The following is a 15,357-nucleotide window of genomic DNA, read 5'->3' on the forward strand; positions in this document are numbered from 1 at the left end:
TAAAAAGTAAAATGGGCCTTTTAAAGTGGGCCTCAGCCTTAAAGTCATTAATTTACCGCCATATCCTTCTTCCGGTTTTCTCATTCATGGCAACGGGTTGTCTTTAACCGGTCAAACGAGTTACAGAGCAAAGGGCAAATCAGTCATAACAAACACACAAAAGCCTGTCCTGTCTCGGAGATCGACCCTTCTCTGTTCACTCTGTACAACACACTTGTCTACTACTCTCTCTCTCTCTCTCCTCCATTTCAAAAAAGTTTCTACTTTTCTTCTGACTCTCACTCTCTCTCCTCAACAAGAAAAAGAAGAAAGATTCTATCTCTACCAAACTCCTGAGACTTCTTACTCTGTCCATTGTTCTGTAATAGAGAGAGAGAGAGCATGAGAGAGATTGTCCTTCTCCTCCTAGCTTCGAGCTTACTCCTCACATCAACAACGGCTAAATCAACAATCGAGCCATGCTCAAGCAACGACACCTGCAACTCCCTACTCGGCTACACCCTCTACACCGACCTCAAAGTCTCGGAAGTCGCGTCCCTCTTCCAAACAGACCCAATCTCCATCCTCCTCGCCAACGCCATCGACATCTCCTACCCTGACGTCGACAACCACATCCTCCCTTCCAACCTCTTCCTCAAAATCCCCCTCACCTGCTCCTGCCTCGACGGCATCCGAAAATCACTCTCCACGCGCTACAAGACCCGCCCTTCCGACACGCTCGCCTCCATCGCCGGCTCCGTCTACGGCGGTCTGGTCTCCGCCGAGCAGATCCAGGAGGCTAACTCGGTTGCTGATCCGTCGTTGCTCGATGTCGGGACGAGTCTTGTCGTGCCTCTCCCCTGCGCTTGCTTCAACGGGAGTGATGATTCTCTCCCTGCTGTTTATCTGTCGTATGTGGTGAGAGGGGTTGATACGTTGGCGGGGATAGCGAGGAGGTATGAGACTACTGTTTCTGATTTGATGAATGTGAATGCTATGGGTGCTCCTGATGTTAGCTCCGGTGATATCCTCGCCGTTCCTTTGTCAGGTTTGGTCTAGTCTATATAAAGTTTTTGCATTTAGTAGTTTCTATTGTTAGTAATGTTTCTTTAGTTGTTGTGTGTTGGTGTGAGTTTTAATGATTGGTTATGTATCATCATCATCTTCAGCTTGTGCATCAAACTTCCCCAAGTATGCTTCGGATTTTGGATTGATAGTTCCAAATGGTAGCTACGCTCTAGCCGCGGGTCACTGCGTGCAATGCAGCTGCGCGCTTGGGAGCCGCAGGTATTAAAAACAATATCCAAGATCATCATTTCTTCTTTCAAGCTACGTTAAATTGGTTGTGGTGTGTGTTTGTGTGATATGCAGTTTGTATTGTGAGCCTGCTTCTTTAGCCGTATCATGCTCGAGTATGCAGTGTAGAAACAGCAACCTCATGCTCGGTAACATCACTGTTCAGCAGAGTAGCGCTGGCTGTAATGTAACGACTTGTGATTACAATGGTTTCGCCAACGGCACCATCTTGACCATGTAAGTTTAACTTACACATTATACCTTAAACTCTCTTATCACAAGACTTTTAACCATCATCTCTTTCTCTCCTGATTTTTGCAGGCTGTCTAACTCTCTACAACCACGCTGTCCTGGTAAGTTAACATTGTCTGTTTCACAGAAGAACCGAACCCACTTGCTAGAATTGGCCGGTCCTAATGTTATATATTAAATGCAGGGCCTCAACGATTTGCGCCGCTTCTAGCTCCACCTGATACTGTTCCTAAGGATTTAATGTATGCACCGGCGCCTTCACCGGATTTTGATGGTCCAGGATCAATAGCAGCTTCACCAGGATCGTCTGTGATTCCTCCAGGCGGTGGTCCCTTGCCGGGTAACTTTGCTAATGGTCCAGCTGGAAGCATCTCAACCGCCACTTTCTCCTCTCTAAGCTACTTCTTTATCATGTTTCTCATCTCCGTCTCTTCATTCTCCTTTGTCTTCTCATCTTGATTCATCAACGACAACAATTTGTTTATTTATCCGACCATTAAAACTCCTTTTTCACTGTTTCACAACTACATTTTTCTACTCCAACAGAGATCAATCAGAACACAATGTGAGTTGTACACAAACACAACGATCTCTAACTATGATCTCTAACTATGATTGCTGGTTTGGTTAGTTTGGATAATATGATTTGATATAAATATTACCGAATTAACTTGAAATAAAATTCCGTTCGGTTACTTCGGTTTTTGAATATCTTACAAAGAAAATATTACAAAGTTATTGATTTCGACTAGATTTTAGTTTAAATTTGTTAAAATTTCAGATAGATTTGATTTATTTCAGTTAAATTATGTTGTTTGGTTCAGACATTTCATATAGTTAAATTCAGTTTTTTCGGTTAATTCGGTTCGGATTTTGGTAGGATTTATGTATAATTTTCTTTTCTAAAAGAAAACCAAATCGATTGTTGAACTAAAAAGAGAAGTTTTCTACAAAAACTACCGAATTTTCAGAGATTTCAGTTCGTTTCAAAATCCCAGGCCTATCTGATATCGATATAAATTTCAAAGAAAATAATAAATGTAAATGTGATTGTAACCAGTTAACTCTACAATCTTTGAGATTTTCCCTCTTTTCAAAGGTGGGAGGGAATCTGTAATGTTACTAAACATAGCAAAGTATCCTTCAAAGCCAAAGTCTTTAGATGAGTTTCTTCTTGTGGAAATACCGCTTCAGGTACCATATCTGTACACCCGTAACGGAAAGGCAAACCCCAAGTGACATTATACTGAACCAAGCCACTCTTCCGTTGGTTGCTTCACTCACTTCTCGCATCTCTCCTTCCCTGTATCCCAAAATTTGCTTTATGTTCCAATTCTGATTGTCATACTTCAAGAGATGAAAGCTAAAGAGATTACCTGTTCTTTATATAATCGATGTTCTCACGGATCGCCTGCACTAACCCCTCAAGTCTCGTTAACTGAAGCTCAACACCCTGCAAAAAACAATACACATTCACAACGTTGTAGCACACATCAGAAAGAGGAAAGAGAGGAGATGTAATGTAATGTAATGTTAACTTGCCTCGATCTTTTCCTTTTTAGCAACAGAGTCCCAATCTTTGGTGGCGATACCAGTCTTCCAATCAATCCCAAGTGTCAACGGGTTAGGTAGCGGATGACTTGAATCAACCGAGAAACAAGCCAAGTAGTTTCCCGTTTCTTGCGTCGTGAACGCAAACTGACCATGCGTTACATTCTCTTGGTGATGCAGATCGTTCCCATATGGAGACGTAACCTACAACAAACCATAAGTCTTAACAATGCAAAACTAAACGAACTTGAAAGGTTTGCAAATCACATGATGATTGCTCTTGATCCGTACAATATCTACCGACACAAAGTTCACAACTTTTAAATAAAACTCAATCTAATACGACGACGTACCTTAGCAGAAACAGCAGGTGTGTTTCCAGGGTTCTGCTCATCCACGACGTAGTAATCAGCCAAAACGACGACGTTGCTCTGTATCTCCTCTGAGACGCACTTCGTCCCTCCCGTCGCCGGAATCGTCAGCCATATAGCTTCTCCGTGATTAATCGTCAGCAGAAACAGCACCACCACCGCCGTTGAAATCGCAACGATTCCTCTGATCGCCATCGGAGAGCTACGACCGACCAAGTCTAAGCGCACAAGAGAAAGTCAAAGTCCCTTCCAAAACCGGACCAAACTAAAAGAGAAAGAGAGAGTTCACGAGCACGTGGGGGTCTTGCACGACGCGAAGTGACTTGCTTCAACGTGGAATCAGCCAATCAGGTTGTGAATAATTGTCGACGTGGCGTGTCTTTAACGGAGGTGGCGCGTCATCGATTGATCTCGCTTACCTTCTGAACGGTTTAGAGGGTTCCGTTTGGTGGGATAACAACAGATTTTTAGATTGGACCCACGATTATTTCTTCGGCCCATATAAATTCATAAATGGGCTTGAAGAACCTTCCCGCCTTAGCTATTATTTTGTCATTTTCTGTTTTGTTTCTATGCCTGATTCATTGGATGAACGATGTTTTTTTCTGCAGCATATGTTTTATTAATATGATCTTGAGTTTTGAAGGATCACAACGTAAAATACAAATATCGAATAAAATAAAATCTTTATTCTTGCAAGAGGAACAACTATGTATGAGTCTTCTTTGTTGTTTACGAAACATACGTATATGTATGGGGATCTATCATGTTTTATGTCCCCACCTCAGTTTTAACTTTCTCAAAACAACTTTCTCAAAACCGACTAAATCATAGATCTGAATATACAAATAAAAGATTTGGTGGTTACTACAATTGCCCACATTGGAAAATAGATATTTTTGGACAAATGTAAATATGTGGTAATTCTCTACTCTTATGTAAGCTTTCGAGTGTAAGTTATGGCTTATGCGACAATTATAATAAATAATTCGTATATTGAGAAGCAGCTTCTTGTTATGACATGAAATTACAAGTGTTAATCTTCAAAAAGTGAAACTGAAAGAAACCACTATCAAGATGCTTCTTTAACTTCATGCAAACGCATATATTTTGCTGGAAAGCTGACAAAATTTGCCCATTTTCTCTCATTTGGAGAGTTTTTTGCGTAGAACCAAAGTGTGAAATCTCAAGACGAAGAGAACAAAAGTACCACCTCATGATTGATTAGTCGTAAGCTTTGTGAGGAAGTCAAGGCTGTCCACATAGAACATGTCACCTCCCATAAGATCATGTGCATCTTTGCGCGTCTTAAAGCTATATATGCTTTTATTATTTCTTAAGTCTATATATATATGCTTGCTTTCTCCTTTACAATTGTTTATACAAGTTTTAGCATATAGTATATTGATTAGGAGTGAGTGTGACGAGAGATAACGCGGTTTGGTTTTCGGTAGCAACGAGACAGATTGAGAACAGCTGTAATTTGAAGTCACTCTCTTATCAATCTATAGCAGTAGCATCATCGTCTTCTCCCACTCTTCTTACTTCACTCATTCTTCTCATTTCTCACCATATATTATTTCTTTGGACTTTTGCTACATTATTCATAAGATACTAAACTGGATTTTGTGACACAATACAGTAATAAATATTTTAACGAAAATATGATCAATGATAAAATTGACGAGTTTAACTGACATATACAAAAACAAATAGAAGTTGTTTTATTACAGTGGTTTAACTGAAAATTTATTAATAGAAGTTGTTTACAGTAAAATATATCAGACATACAAAAACAAATAGAAGTTGTTTTGCTATAGTGGTTTAACTGAAAATTTATTAATACATTTATATTATAAGAGCCCAGTTTCGAGTTTAGATCTTTAGTAATTATAGATATAATCGTAAGTCATAAATCCTTATAAAACAACTCAGAATATTCTGTAAACTTTTATAAGAGTATAAACTATCGGTTATAAAATTGTTTATGTGATATATTGCAGAATTTATAATAGAATTTTATACTAATGTTGAACAAGATAAAAAAGAAATCATTGTGACGCCACATATACATGGCGGGTTTAAAACCATACGTGTTTAGATAGTTAGAATAATTCGCTTTGGTAGACGTCAATCTTAGAATGTGATTGGAAAGCATATTTATCGATATATTTTGAATGGGAAAAACATTTACTCTGGTTTCAGCTTTTGTTGTGCCAATCTTAAAAATCATTTTGACTTCTTTTACTCTAATTACTGTTTAAGCAGAGGAAAACATATTATTCTTTTTTCGTAGGTTTAGTGCAGAGTTAAAAAGTTGAGCTGATATCTGTTTTCTGTTTTTTTTTTTGTTTTTTTTTTTACTCCACTACGTCTAGCTACTTTAATTTTCTCTCATTTATTTAACACTATCCAATCATACTTTAATAAAGTTTTATTAACTGAAACAAACGATAAAATATTACGAGAAAGAACATTTATGTGCATTTTGAGACTTTACCGTCAAGCTTTTTGATGAATACGACATGTTTTAACTTGAGATTAGACCTCATGTTTTAATCTGTAAACGTACACTCCATAACTAACCATCTCTTTCTTTCTTTTTTTACTAACCATCCATCTCTTTCTTGGAAGGATCATTGTATATGACTTAACGCGTTAAACGTAGCTGTAATCTATAATCTCCTGACAGTGGTGATAGTCAAAACTATAATCTCCTGACCTGCAACGAAAATAACTCTAAAAGAAAATTGATATCTCAATCAATGAATATTGTATTTAGTAGAATTATTTCTCGTCGTTCTCGATTTGCTCATCAAGTGGTTTCCGATTTCCGTACGCAATATAGTATTATACTATTTCTAGCAATATTGGCTCCACTCACTAATTATTCTTTGGACAAATATCGATCCACGCCGTATTGGTTTAGTAGTTTCCATTATAAGAAAAGTTGTCATGTTGGTCCAAACCAAGGATCAACTCTGCTCCAGTGTAAATTATTAGTTCCATAATTTGTTTTCCTATAATGGATAAATATTTAGGTAATAGTATACCGATTGACATCTGTAAATATAGTTTCCTCTAAATTTCAAGATTCTTAGTTATTCTATTTTGAGTAACAAGTAACATTACAGGAATTTAATAAGAAGATGCAAATCTAGCAAAAAGGCTAAAAGAAAACCATGTTCACAGTTCAAGAAAAGAAAAAAGAAGAAAAAAAGCCATGTTCAGGTTCTTTGTTCGAACTTTGAACACTTAACATACATCCATATTCGAAATAAATAATTAGATTCGAAAGATAAAAATAATTATTTTAAAATGAGAAAGAATCAAATTTGTATTAATGACGATTGACAGTTTGCTTGATAAACGAAAAAAATAGAAGAAAAACATCTGTCATGCACCAAAATGTCACATTCATACACAATAAACCATACTATATCACATTTGACCCTATTTTAGATCTATATCAAATAATAATATTTCTCCCCTCGTCTCCCATACCCCTTCATATCAATCTACCGCTATATATAATCTCCTCTCCTCACATTAACACTCATCCAAAAATCAATATCCAACACCAACAACAATAAGAACTCAAGAACAATCTCCTCGTCGCTTGATAAATACCACATTGTCCAATCAACCTACGTAGCTCCTGATCAATACACACAACAACATTACAATGGTGAAACAAGAACTCAAGATCAAAAAGGAAATGTCTTTGTCTTCACCATCTCAATCTTCACCTTCTTCGTCTTCTCCTAAGATCAAGAAGAATAAGATTAAGAAGTATAAAGGAGTGAGGATGAGAAGTTGGGGATCATGGGTGTCTGAGATTAGAGCACCAAATAAAAAGACAAGGATTTGGTTGGGCTCTTACTCAACAGCTGAAGCAGCAGCTAGAGCTTATGATGTTGCACTCTTATGTCTCAAAGGTCCTCAGGCCAATCTCAACTTCCCTAGTTCTGCTTCTTCTCATCCTCTATTAGATGAAATGACCATTTTGTCCCCTAAATCCATCCAAAAAATTGCCGCTCAAGCTGCAAACAATTCATCTGATCTTTTTGCCCTTTCTTCATCAGCAGCCTCGTCACCGTCCGATCATGATCATCATCCTGATGATGACGGCATGCAATCTTTGATAGGGTCTTTCGTGGACAATCATGTGTCTTTGATGAATCCATCATCATCGTGGTATGATAATGAACATAACGGGATGTTCTTCTTCGACGATGGAGCTCCGTTTAATTACTCTCCTCTATTGAACTCGACGACGAATATGGTCGATGCGTACTTCTACGAAGATGCTGATATTCCACTTTGGAGTTTCAGTTGATCCGACGGTCCAGAATACATACTTTACAATTTTTATCATTTATAAATTCTCTTTATATATTAGTTAATATACATTTAACAAAAAGTTATGTTAACTACTCGTAATTATACTTCTTTTTTTTAGTTAGTCGTAATTATACTTTTCAAGCTGTTTGTTTCTTGGAGAGAATGGACGACGAATATGATAACTTACTGTAATAAAGTTGAAACTATTATATGTCAATACTGCAATACGTTTGGGAGTAAAAGAGGTGGGTGGTCTAGAAAGATCACATGAAAAAAAAGAAGAAGCAATACGTTCGAAGAAGCTTTTTTCTTCTTTTTCAAAGAAAAAAAAGAAGAAGAAGCCTTTTTCTCATTTCTTTGACTTCTTCATGTGACTTTTCCTTTTAGTTAAGTTTTATTAATGTAAAGCGTGTTGTATCATATAAAGTTTATATTTTTTTTGTTAAAAAAAAAACAATTTATTTACTTATGTATATGTCACAAGTGGCGAGTAACTACCAAAATCTAGTGATTTTGCAACCCAACAGATTATCTTTGCATTGAATTTCTTATTTTGGTAATAAACAATCATTAGTTAAAAGACATTGTTGATAATGGTAAAGTTAATTAGACGATAGTGGTAGAGTTTTTTGATATATAAAAATTATTTGTTTGTTAGATACTTAGATGTGAGCAAATTAAACTTTTTTCCCGATGTCTCTTCCTAAATCATTACTTGTTTGATTAAAAAAACTATTATGTATAGTACTATCTATATTCAGAGGAATCTCAATGTTTCATGTGCCGTGGAAAAGGTTGGTATGTCAAATAATGCACACATTGCTTGGGGACAAAGTTCATATCTTTGAAAAATGAACTATTTTATTAAAATGAAATATTCTTTTTATAAAGTTTATTTTTCTGTTTTCGTCTTGCTCTTTTATGGAGGTACAACAGAATCGCAGTTACGTTATATGATAAAATAGTCATTTATATGATTTACTATTATAACCACTTCAAACTGATTTTAAATGATCCAGTCCCATGAAAGTGAAATTGATTGCAATTTTGGTTTATAATATAATAGTAGCTAGTATAATAGTAAGAAACCTTGCCTTATTTTCTCGTAGGATTTGATAGGACATTGATATGACTCCTATCGCTTCTACATGGAATCTACTTTTGTAGATTGTATAGCATTTCTTTGTCAAAAAAAGGGACATCTAAACTCCAGTACTTGGGTCGGTCCCGTGAAAGAGAGAGAAGAGAGCGAAGAGAGAGAAAGTGGATCGAGATTCAGGTGATCGGTCGGCGCATGAGCGTCGGTTCCGCAGCCGGAGTCTGTTTTTCCTTGAGAACAAGTCACTAGCGTTCACCTTTTCGGGAGACGGAGGCTAACATAGTTTCGTCGACGCCGCTTCTTGCCGCCGGGCCGGGGAAGCTCCTTCAGTTCCGCCGGCGTTGGCTCTTGCTTCCGGGGAGTGAAGGCTCTCACAGTTTCGCGCCGCCGGCTTTTGGCCCTAGTTTTTTAGAGTTTTGTTTTCTTTTGTTCTGTTTTTCATTATTGGTTTCTCTTTCGTTTTCTTCGCGTCTCTGCGATTTTAGTTCTTAATCTGGTGGTTTTGAGATCTCGTCGGTGGACGGAGATGTTCTCAGTTGGGATGAGTGCGATGCATGCGACGACTATCTCTTGGGTTGTTGGGGTAAAGGACGGCGGACGAAATCGTGCGGTGGCGTTTGATTCTCTCCGGAAACGGTCGCTTTTGAGATTGTAGATGCTCGTGGTTGGTAAGATGTGGAGATTCGGAGATCCGGTGTGTCCGGTGAACCGACAGTGAGTCTCCGGTGTGAGCTAGTATCGGTGGTGGCGTGAAGGCCTGCGCGACACGTGTCCCTCATCGATGAGGATGATCACACGTGCCCGCTCTCTCTCTCTGCTTTGCAAGATCGGCGCGGCGGCAAGTGTTGGTACCACCGGTTTAGCTAGGGTTTTCGTTGGTTTAGTGAGTTTGGGCGGTATGCCCGGTTTGGGTTGGTTTGTTGGATCCGAACTCGATGGGCTTTATAATTTGTTGGGTTTTTTGGCCCGTTTTAATATATTTTCTTTGACGGGAAAAAAAAACTCCAGTACTTGGGATTGAACATTAAAGCCGCATGACTTTTATCCTGCTTGACACTCTTTTGTAATGTGGGCTGCAGCGTCCATGGGCTTTTTGGAGTTAACTGAACCTAACTTACGTGTACCTATAAAAGTTACGTTAAGACTTTATAGCCCTTTCAACCTTCCCCAATATTAGTAGTCTAGTAGAATAAATGGGCTTATGAGTTGTATTGAGCATAGAAATAGGTAATATTGATCGGGTACAATTAGGGCTTTCTTAAATATATATAAACTGGACGGACCTCTTTATTTTCAGCTTGTAACATATGCAATGGTCTGGCTTTCGAATTTTATTGGGCAATGATGCGATAAGAGAACTCCAATTTTGAATCACGAAATATATAGTGTTTAATTAATCACTCGATAGAAAAAGTAGCAAATAGGCAAGCTTGTGATGATGTTTCTTACGCTCTACTTAGCTAAAGTGCTGTTTGATATATTACATATATATGTAAGCAAACAAAAAAGTCATACAACAGAACGAATCATTATGATCATGCTTACTGCCATTACTGCTTAGGATAATATATAGACCGAAGGAAAGTCAAAATAGTCGACTAGATTAGGTTCGTGTCTTTGCTCAACCAGTTATTTCCTTCTTGTAATAATTCTGATTCTGAAAATTGGTGGCGGGAGACAGGTTTACCATTCACTTACGTATTGAACAAGAAAATTTTATTTTTTTCTTGTAACCACAGAATAATAAAGTCATCTTTCGTAGAATTAGACAACGCATTGTTTTGTTTTTGGTCGTTTTCAAAAATCAGTAGCTACCAAACATGAGATGCCAAGCTTTGCAGTCCAAACACTTGTCTATTGAGAAAATAGACCTTTTAGCAAAGAATTAGCTAGTAAAATTAAGATAGTAGTTTATATACATGTATAATTGGATTAAAGTTAGGGGTCATGTGCTATGTCTATTACCAAACCCCGTTGTCCACTTACTTCTATAAGCCATATACCTTAATCATGCGCCTTGGAAAACTTTTTCTAATACAAATACTTACAAAGGCATATATATAATATATGGAAATATATCTCTACGATCTCCTTAGCATGGGTGACGGGATCTTAAACTATAATGTCAACATTAAATCATAAACACAATATACATGTGTCCTAATTGATGTTTAATGTGTGTTGCAGAAAAATCACAATTCAATGTTTTTATTGTATAACAATAAGTTTTTTTTGAGCAACTTATAACAATAAGTTGTATAACAATAAGTTAAATTTCTGAATTAAGACTATGGTAAAGTTTTCAATAATTATCTATCTAATTATATATCTCTAAGTATAGTTAAAACTCGATTACATTATTATTATGCATTTTTTACTAAAACAAGAATACTAGTTGCATTTAAAAAGAAATTACACGTTTAATCGTAATGGTAAACACTTTCCGTTAATCTAGTTGTTATATTGGAGTTTGGAACAATTTCCGCTAATGTAGTGTAGTTAAATGAACTTTAAGCAAACAAGAGTGCTTATTAACATTTTTAAATAAGATGAGCCAATCAACTGGGCAACTGGGAATTGCCGAACGGCTCATAGCAAGTTGACTTTTTTCAACACCAATTTGATTAAAGAGCAGTTTCGACCAAGCTAGTTGGTGAAAAATGAAACGTTACAGTGTGGCCTTGGCCAGTGAATCAACCAACTGGTTTTGGGTAGGGCTGATAATAGTTACTCTTTACTCGGCTTGTATCAGCTACTTGCCTAATAACTGGTTTAAATAAGTAAATACTTGATGTAGTCAAGTACTATTAGTTTTGTTAATACTTACCCCATTTACTTGTTACTCATTTATTTGATATAATAATTATACTTAATAAGTGTTGTCATCAACAAAACCCAAAAAATTGTGTTTTTAAAATCAAAGTCTTCATTATAATATCAAATCCAAATAATCAATTTTATTTAGAAGAAATGAGTTTTAAATACGTAAGATATAAGTAACAGATTCAAATAATTAAATATGTTAAATCAAATAATAGATTTGATTAAATAACAAAACAAGACAAAGTATTTGACTTTGTCTGTTTCATAATAAGTATAATTTTAACTTTTTTTTATTACACAAAAAATGTTACTTTACCATTCTAATGCAAATTATACTTACTTTAAAATTAATTGTAAACTGCACTGATTTTATAAATAATTTTATTTATCTTAAATACTATTAGTTAAAAAAGTATAATTAGTAAGCCATATGTTTCATTTTAAATGTCATTTTAGATTTGTGCACATAGATTATAAAATTATTTAATTTTGCATATTTTCTAAGAAAACATCATTACACATATATTTCAACCAATAGATAAATAAAATTAAAAATAAAATTAATAAATTATGCATTGAAATACTAAAACGATACTTATTTTGCAACGGAAATTTTTCTCAATAACGACACTTAATATAAAACGAAAGGAGTAATAATTTACATATATTTTTGTCATTTTCTTAATTTGTGTGGAAAATATCATAATGACATTTATTTAGAAACGGAAGGAATAACTTGTAAGTATTAAAGTTTTTGACGAATAATTAGACACTCGTTTAAACAAATCAAATCAAAGTAACAATTTGGATAAGTTAAATCGAGTATAAAATATAGGAAAATTAGCGGATACTTACCTTGTACTCAGGTCTAGTTTTGGGTCCTAGGTACAAGTTGGCAAACTCTAAATTTTAGGACATCAAGTTGAAAAGGCGACGTGAGTTTATTTGTTTAAAACTTTAAATAATGTAAGTTGTAATTATATTGTCTGCTTGTATGCTTTAGTAAGTAACCTAATTAGAAGATAAAAGTCAATAGATCAATGGTCCCAGAAAAAATGAAGATAAATTTCAATAATATTATTGTAAGCATGATGATTGCGCTGGACAGGTTTACTTGCAGCTCATACTTTGAATTTCAAACTATGAGAAGTTCGAAAAACTAAAAGTATCGAGCATCGTTTCGGATATTGATACTGGTATTAGTATTATGTCTATAAAAATATTTCACATATTAGTATTGGTCCGAGTGGTTTATATGGTTTGACCATGTTATTAATTTTTTTTGTCAGTGTGACAGCCCACTGGACCAACAGTTTCAGCACTCGTTTATTAGTATAATTTTACCGATATCTATCAAATTAAATATACATCCACGAAAATTAATTTCAAATACATTAAAAATGCACAAGTCATAACAATGATTGTTCGTGTTTATATATACTATTCGTCTTTTACATTAGAATAAATGTTGCAATCAAAGAGATCAAAGAGGCGGAGACATGCATGCCGAAACAAGCATTCCTCTTCTGACTTCTCTCATCTACATTTTTAGCTTTCGAATCTTAAGATGATAAATTATTCTTTTCATAGTTAATACTGAATAGCATACAATTTTAATTTACGTAGGATGTTTTTAAAAGAATTGGTCTTATAGACCAATAATCGACGCGGGTACGTATGTCTGATGTCTCTATTTAGTGCGTTATGAAATCTTCATATGCTGTCGACTATTTAAAGAAATTAAATTGTATTCTGTGCAAGTATATAGACCAGTAATTCTCTCTCTGCAAGGTAGTTAATATACGTGGAGTGGTTAGCTAAAGTTTGAAAAATCAACATGAGTCAAAATGCTGTCAGCAAAAATACATGCGGGGATGTATGAAATGAATATAGTTACATGAATAGATGTGTAGTTTTTAACATTAGTAGTAAATTGTGTTGCTGTGAAATAGAGATGGAATCATATCATGTTAACTCGTATGTTTTTCTGTCAATATTTAGGAATTTCTCATATATTATAATTGTTGAGGAAACATTTACACTATAGTTCCATCTATATTATTATGGGCTGATATACAGAGATGTCTAGTTGTATTATTTTTGTGCAGACCAGATTTTTAGTATTAAACTTAACTTTCTTCTTACATAGACAAATCAGGATCTCTTTGGCAAAAAGTCTGTTTGAAAACAATTCAAACTTGCTACAAAATTGAAGTACAAAACATATAATAAATAAATCTTAAACATAGGATGACAATGGATTCAAACAAAGCTCTTTTATCAAATGCATCGACCGTGGCATCACATCAAACAAGAGCATTGAAACTTGGTCATCTTGTAACGTTGAAAACTAGCTGCTCCTTCATAAATTCGTCCAATGAACAACCCATTGTATATTTTATCCCATGCATATCATAATATAAGATGACAAATCGTTTAAGGAGTTTATATGATTTTTGGGTTTAAGAACTTGAAAAAAAAAACTGAAAAAGAAACCACCTCTCATAAATAGAGGAAATGGTAAAATTCACTCAAAGAAAAAGAAGAAGTAAACACTCTAAAAAATAAACTAAAAATAGAGTTTCATAAACAAAAATTATTATCAAACAAATGATTTCAGTTTAAAATTTATAAAATACGCAATTATTAAATTTTGGGTAAACAAAAAAATGGAATTAATATCTTCGGTGTATTTTAAACTTGTCTTGGAGTATTCTGATGCCAAGGGAGACCAATCCAGCAAGAAACCATGTGATCAGTGGCGTATATAAATTTATAAATATAAGAAGGGGAAAAGGATAAGGATATAAATCATATAAAAGTCCCAAATGATATCCTCAATATATGATGATCGATAAGGACACATGCCTTCTTCGACACTTCTTTTATGCGACGAGACATGTAAGCGTCGGATGTGTTATTGTCGACATGCCGTAACCAATATAGTTTTATTTTTGTAGTCTATGTCTATGATTGATCAAGTAGTTTCAAACTCGCATCCATATCCATAATAATATAACTAAGTACATGTTGCTGTCACCTAGAATACAAATTTCCCAAGTAACAAAAGGAAACCGATTTCAAATTTGCCCTTTCAGTGAAGCCAATACAAAATAAACATTACACTCAATGTTTTGATAAAGTTTGTTAAACATTTTTAAAAAATCTTTACATATCTAGAGCCGATATGTGCGCCGTTCAGTGAAACACTAACGTTAGTCTCCAAATTTTTTTGAAGATAATATATATGGCATAAACACCCAACTTATTAAGAATATTTTTTAATAATTTTTAATAAATGTTTGATTACCCCCTAAAACTTAAAACCTGTCTATATCCGCCAATTTATGAAAACAAAAACATAGCGAAAGGTTTATGAATCACAAAATAAAGTATTGTATTCTTGCAGAGCGATTCGAACTAGCAGAGACCATAAATATGTTGTGGTATCAATCAATGCAATAGATATGTTCTGGATCACGACAACGACTACTTATTAGTTTAATCGATAAGTATTGGGGAATCGAAAGCGTAGCGACATGTCAGAGATCCAGATCAAGATCATAATATCAATCAACATCGCTTCTTTACAAGATTCTATCAAAGCCAAATAAAGAAAACGCCCCATCATCAAGCCGTCGA

The 15,357-nt window shown here is 35.1% G+C and overlaps 3 protein-coding genes across 3 annotated transcripts; 2 read left to right on the forward strand and 1 right to left on the reverse strand.

Moving 5' to 3' along the window:
• The first annotated feature begins 201 nt into the window (after positions 1-201).
• On the forward strand, positions 202-2,091 carry LOC108819395 (lysM domain-containing GPI-anchored protein 1). The gene is made up of 5 exons (XM_018592418.2): positions 202-1,027; positions 1,149-1,266; positions 1,351-1,512; positions 1,597-1,628; positions 1,712-2,091. Exons 1-5 carry the CDS (start codon positions 382-384, stop codon positions 1,984-1,986), a joined length of 1,233 nt encoding a protein of 410 aa, XP_018447920.1. The 5' UTR covers positions 202-381; the 3' UTR covers positions 1,987-2,091.
• Positions 2,092-2,547: 456 nt separating this feature from the next.
• LOC108820706 (transmembrane emp24 domain-containing protein p24delta5) lies at positions 2,548-3,751 on the reverse strand. The gene is made up of 4 exons (XM_018593708.2): positions 3,432-3,751; positions 3,070-3,282; positions 2,904-2,980; positions 2,548-2,830 (listed from the first exon to the last, which is right to left on the reverse strand). Exons 1-4 carry the CDS (start codon positions 3,642-3,644, stop codon positions 2,686-2,688), a joined length of 648 nt encoding a protein of 215 aa, XP_018449210.1. The 5' UTR covers positions 3,645-3,751; the 3' UTR covers positions 2,548-2,685.
• A 3,233-nt stretch (positions 3,752-6,984) lies between these two features.
• Positions 6,985-8,258, forward strand: LOC108820808 (ethylene-responsive transcription factor ERF012). Its single transcript, XM_018593815.2, has one exon. The coding sequence runs from the start codon at positions 7,135-7,137 to the stop codon at positions 7,786-7,788; it is 654 nt and encodes a 217-aa protein (XP_018449317.1). The 5' UTR covers positions 6,985-7,134; the 3' UTR covers positions 7,789-8,258.
• Positions 8,259-15,357: the final 7,099 nt, after the last annotated feature.

This window comes from Raphanus sativus, chromosome 8 (assembly GCF_000801105.2).
Source record: "Raphanus sativus cultivar WK10039 chromosome 8, ASM80110v3, whole genome shotgun sequence".
NCBI lineage: Eukaryota > Viridiplantae > Streptophyta > Magnoliopsida > Brassicales > Brassicaceae > Raphanus > Raphanus sativus.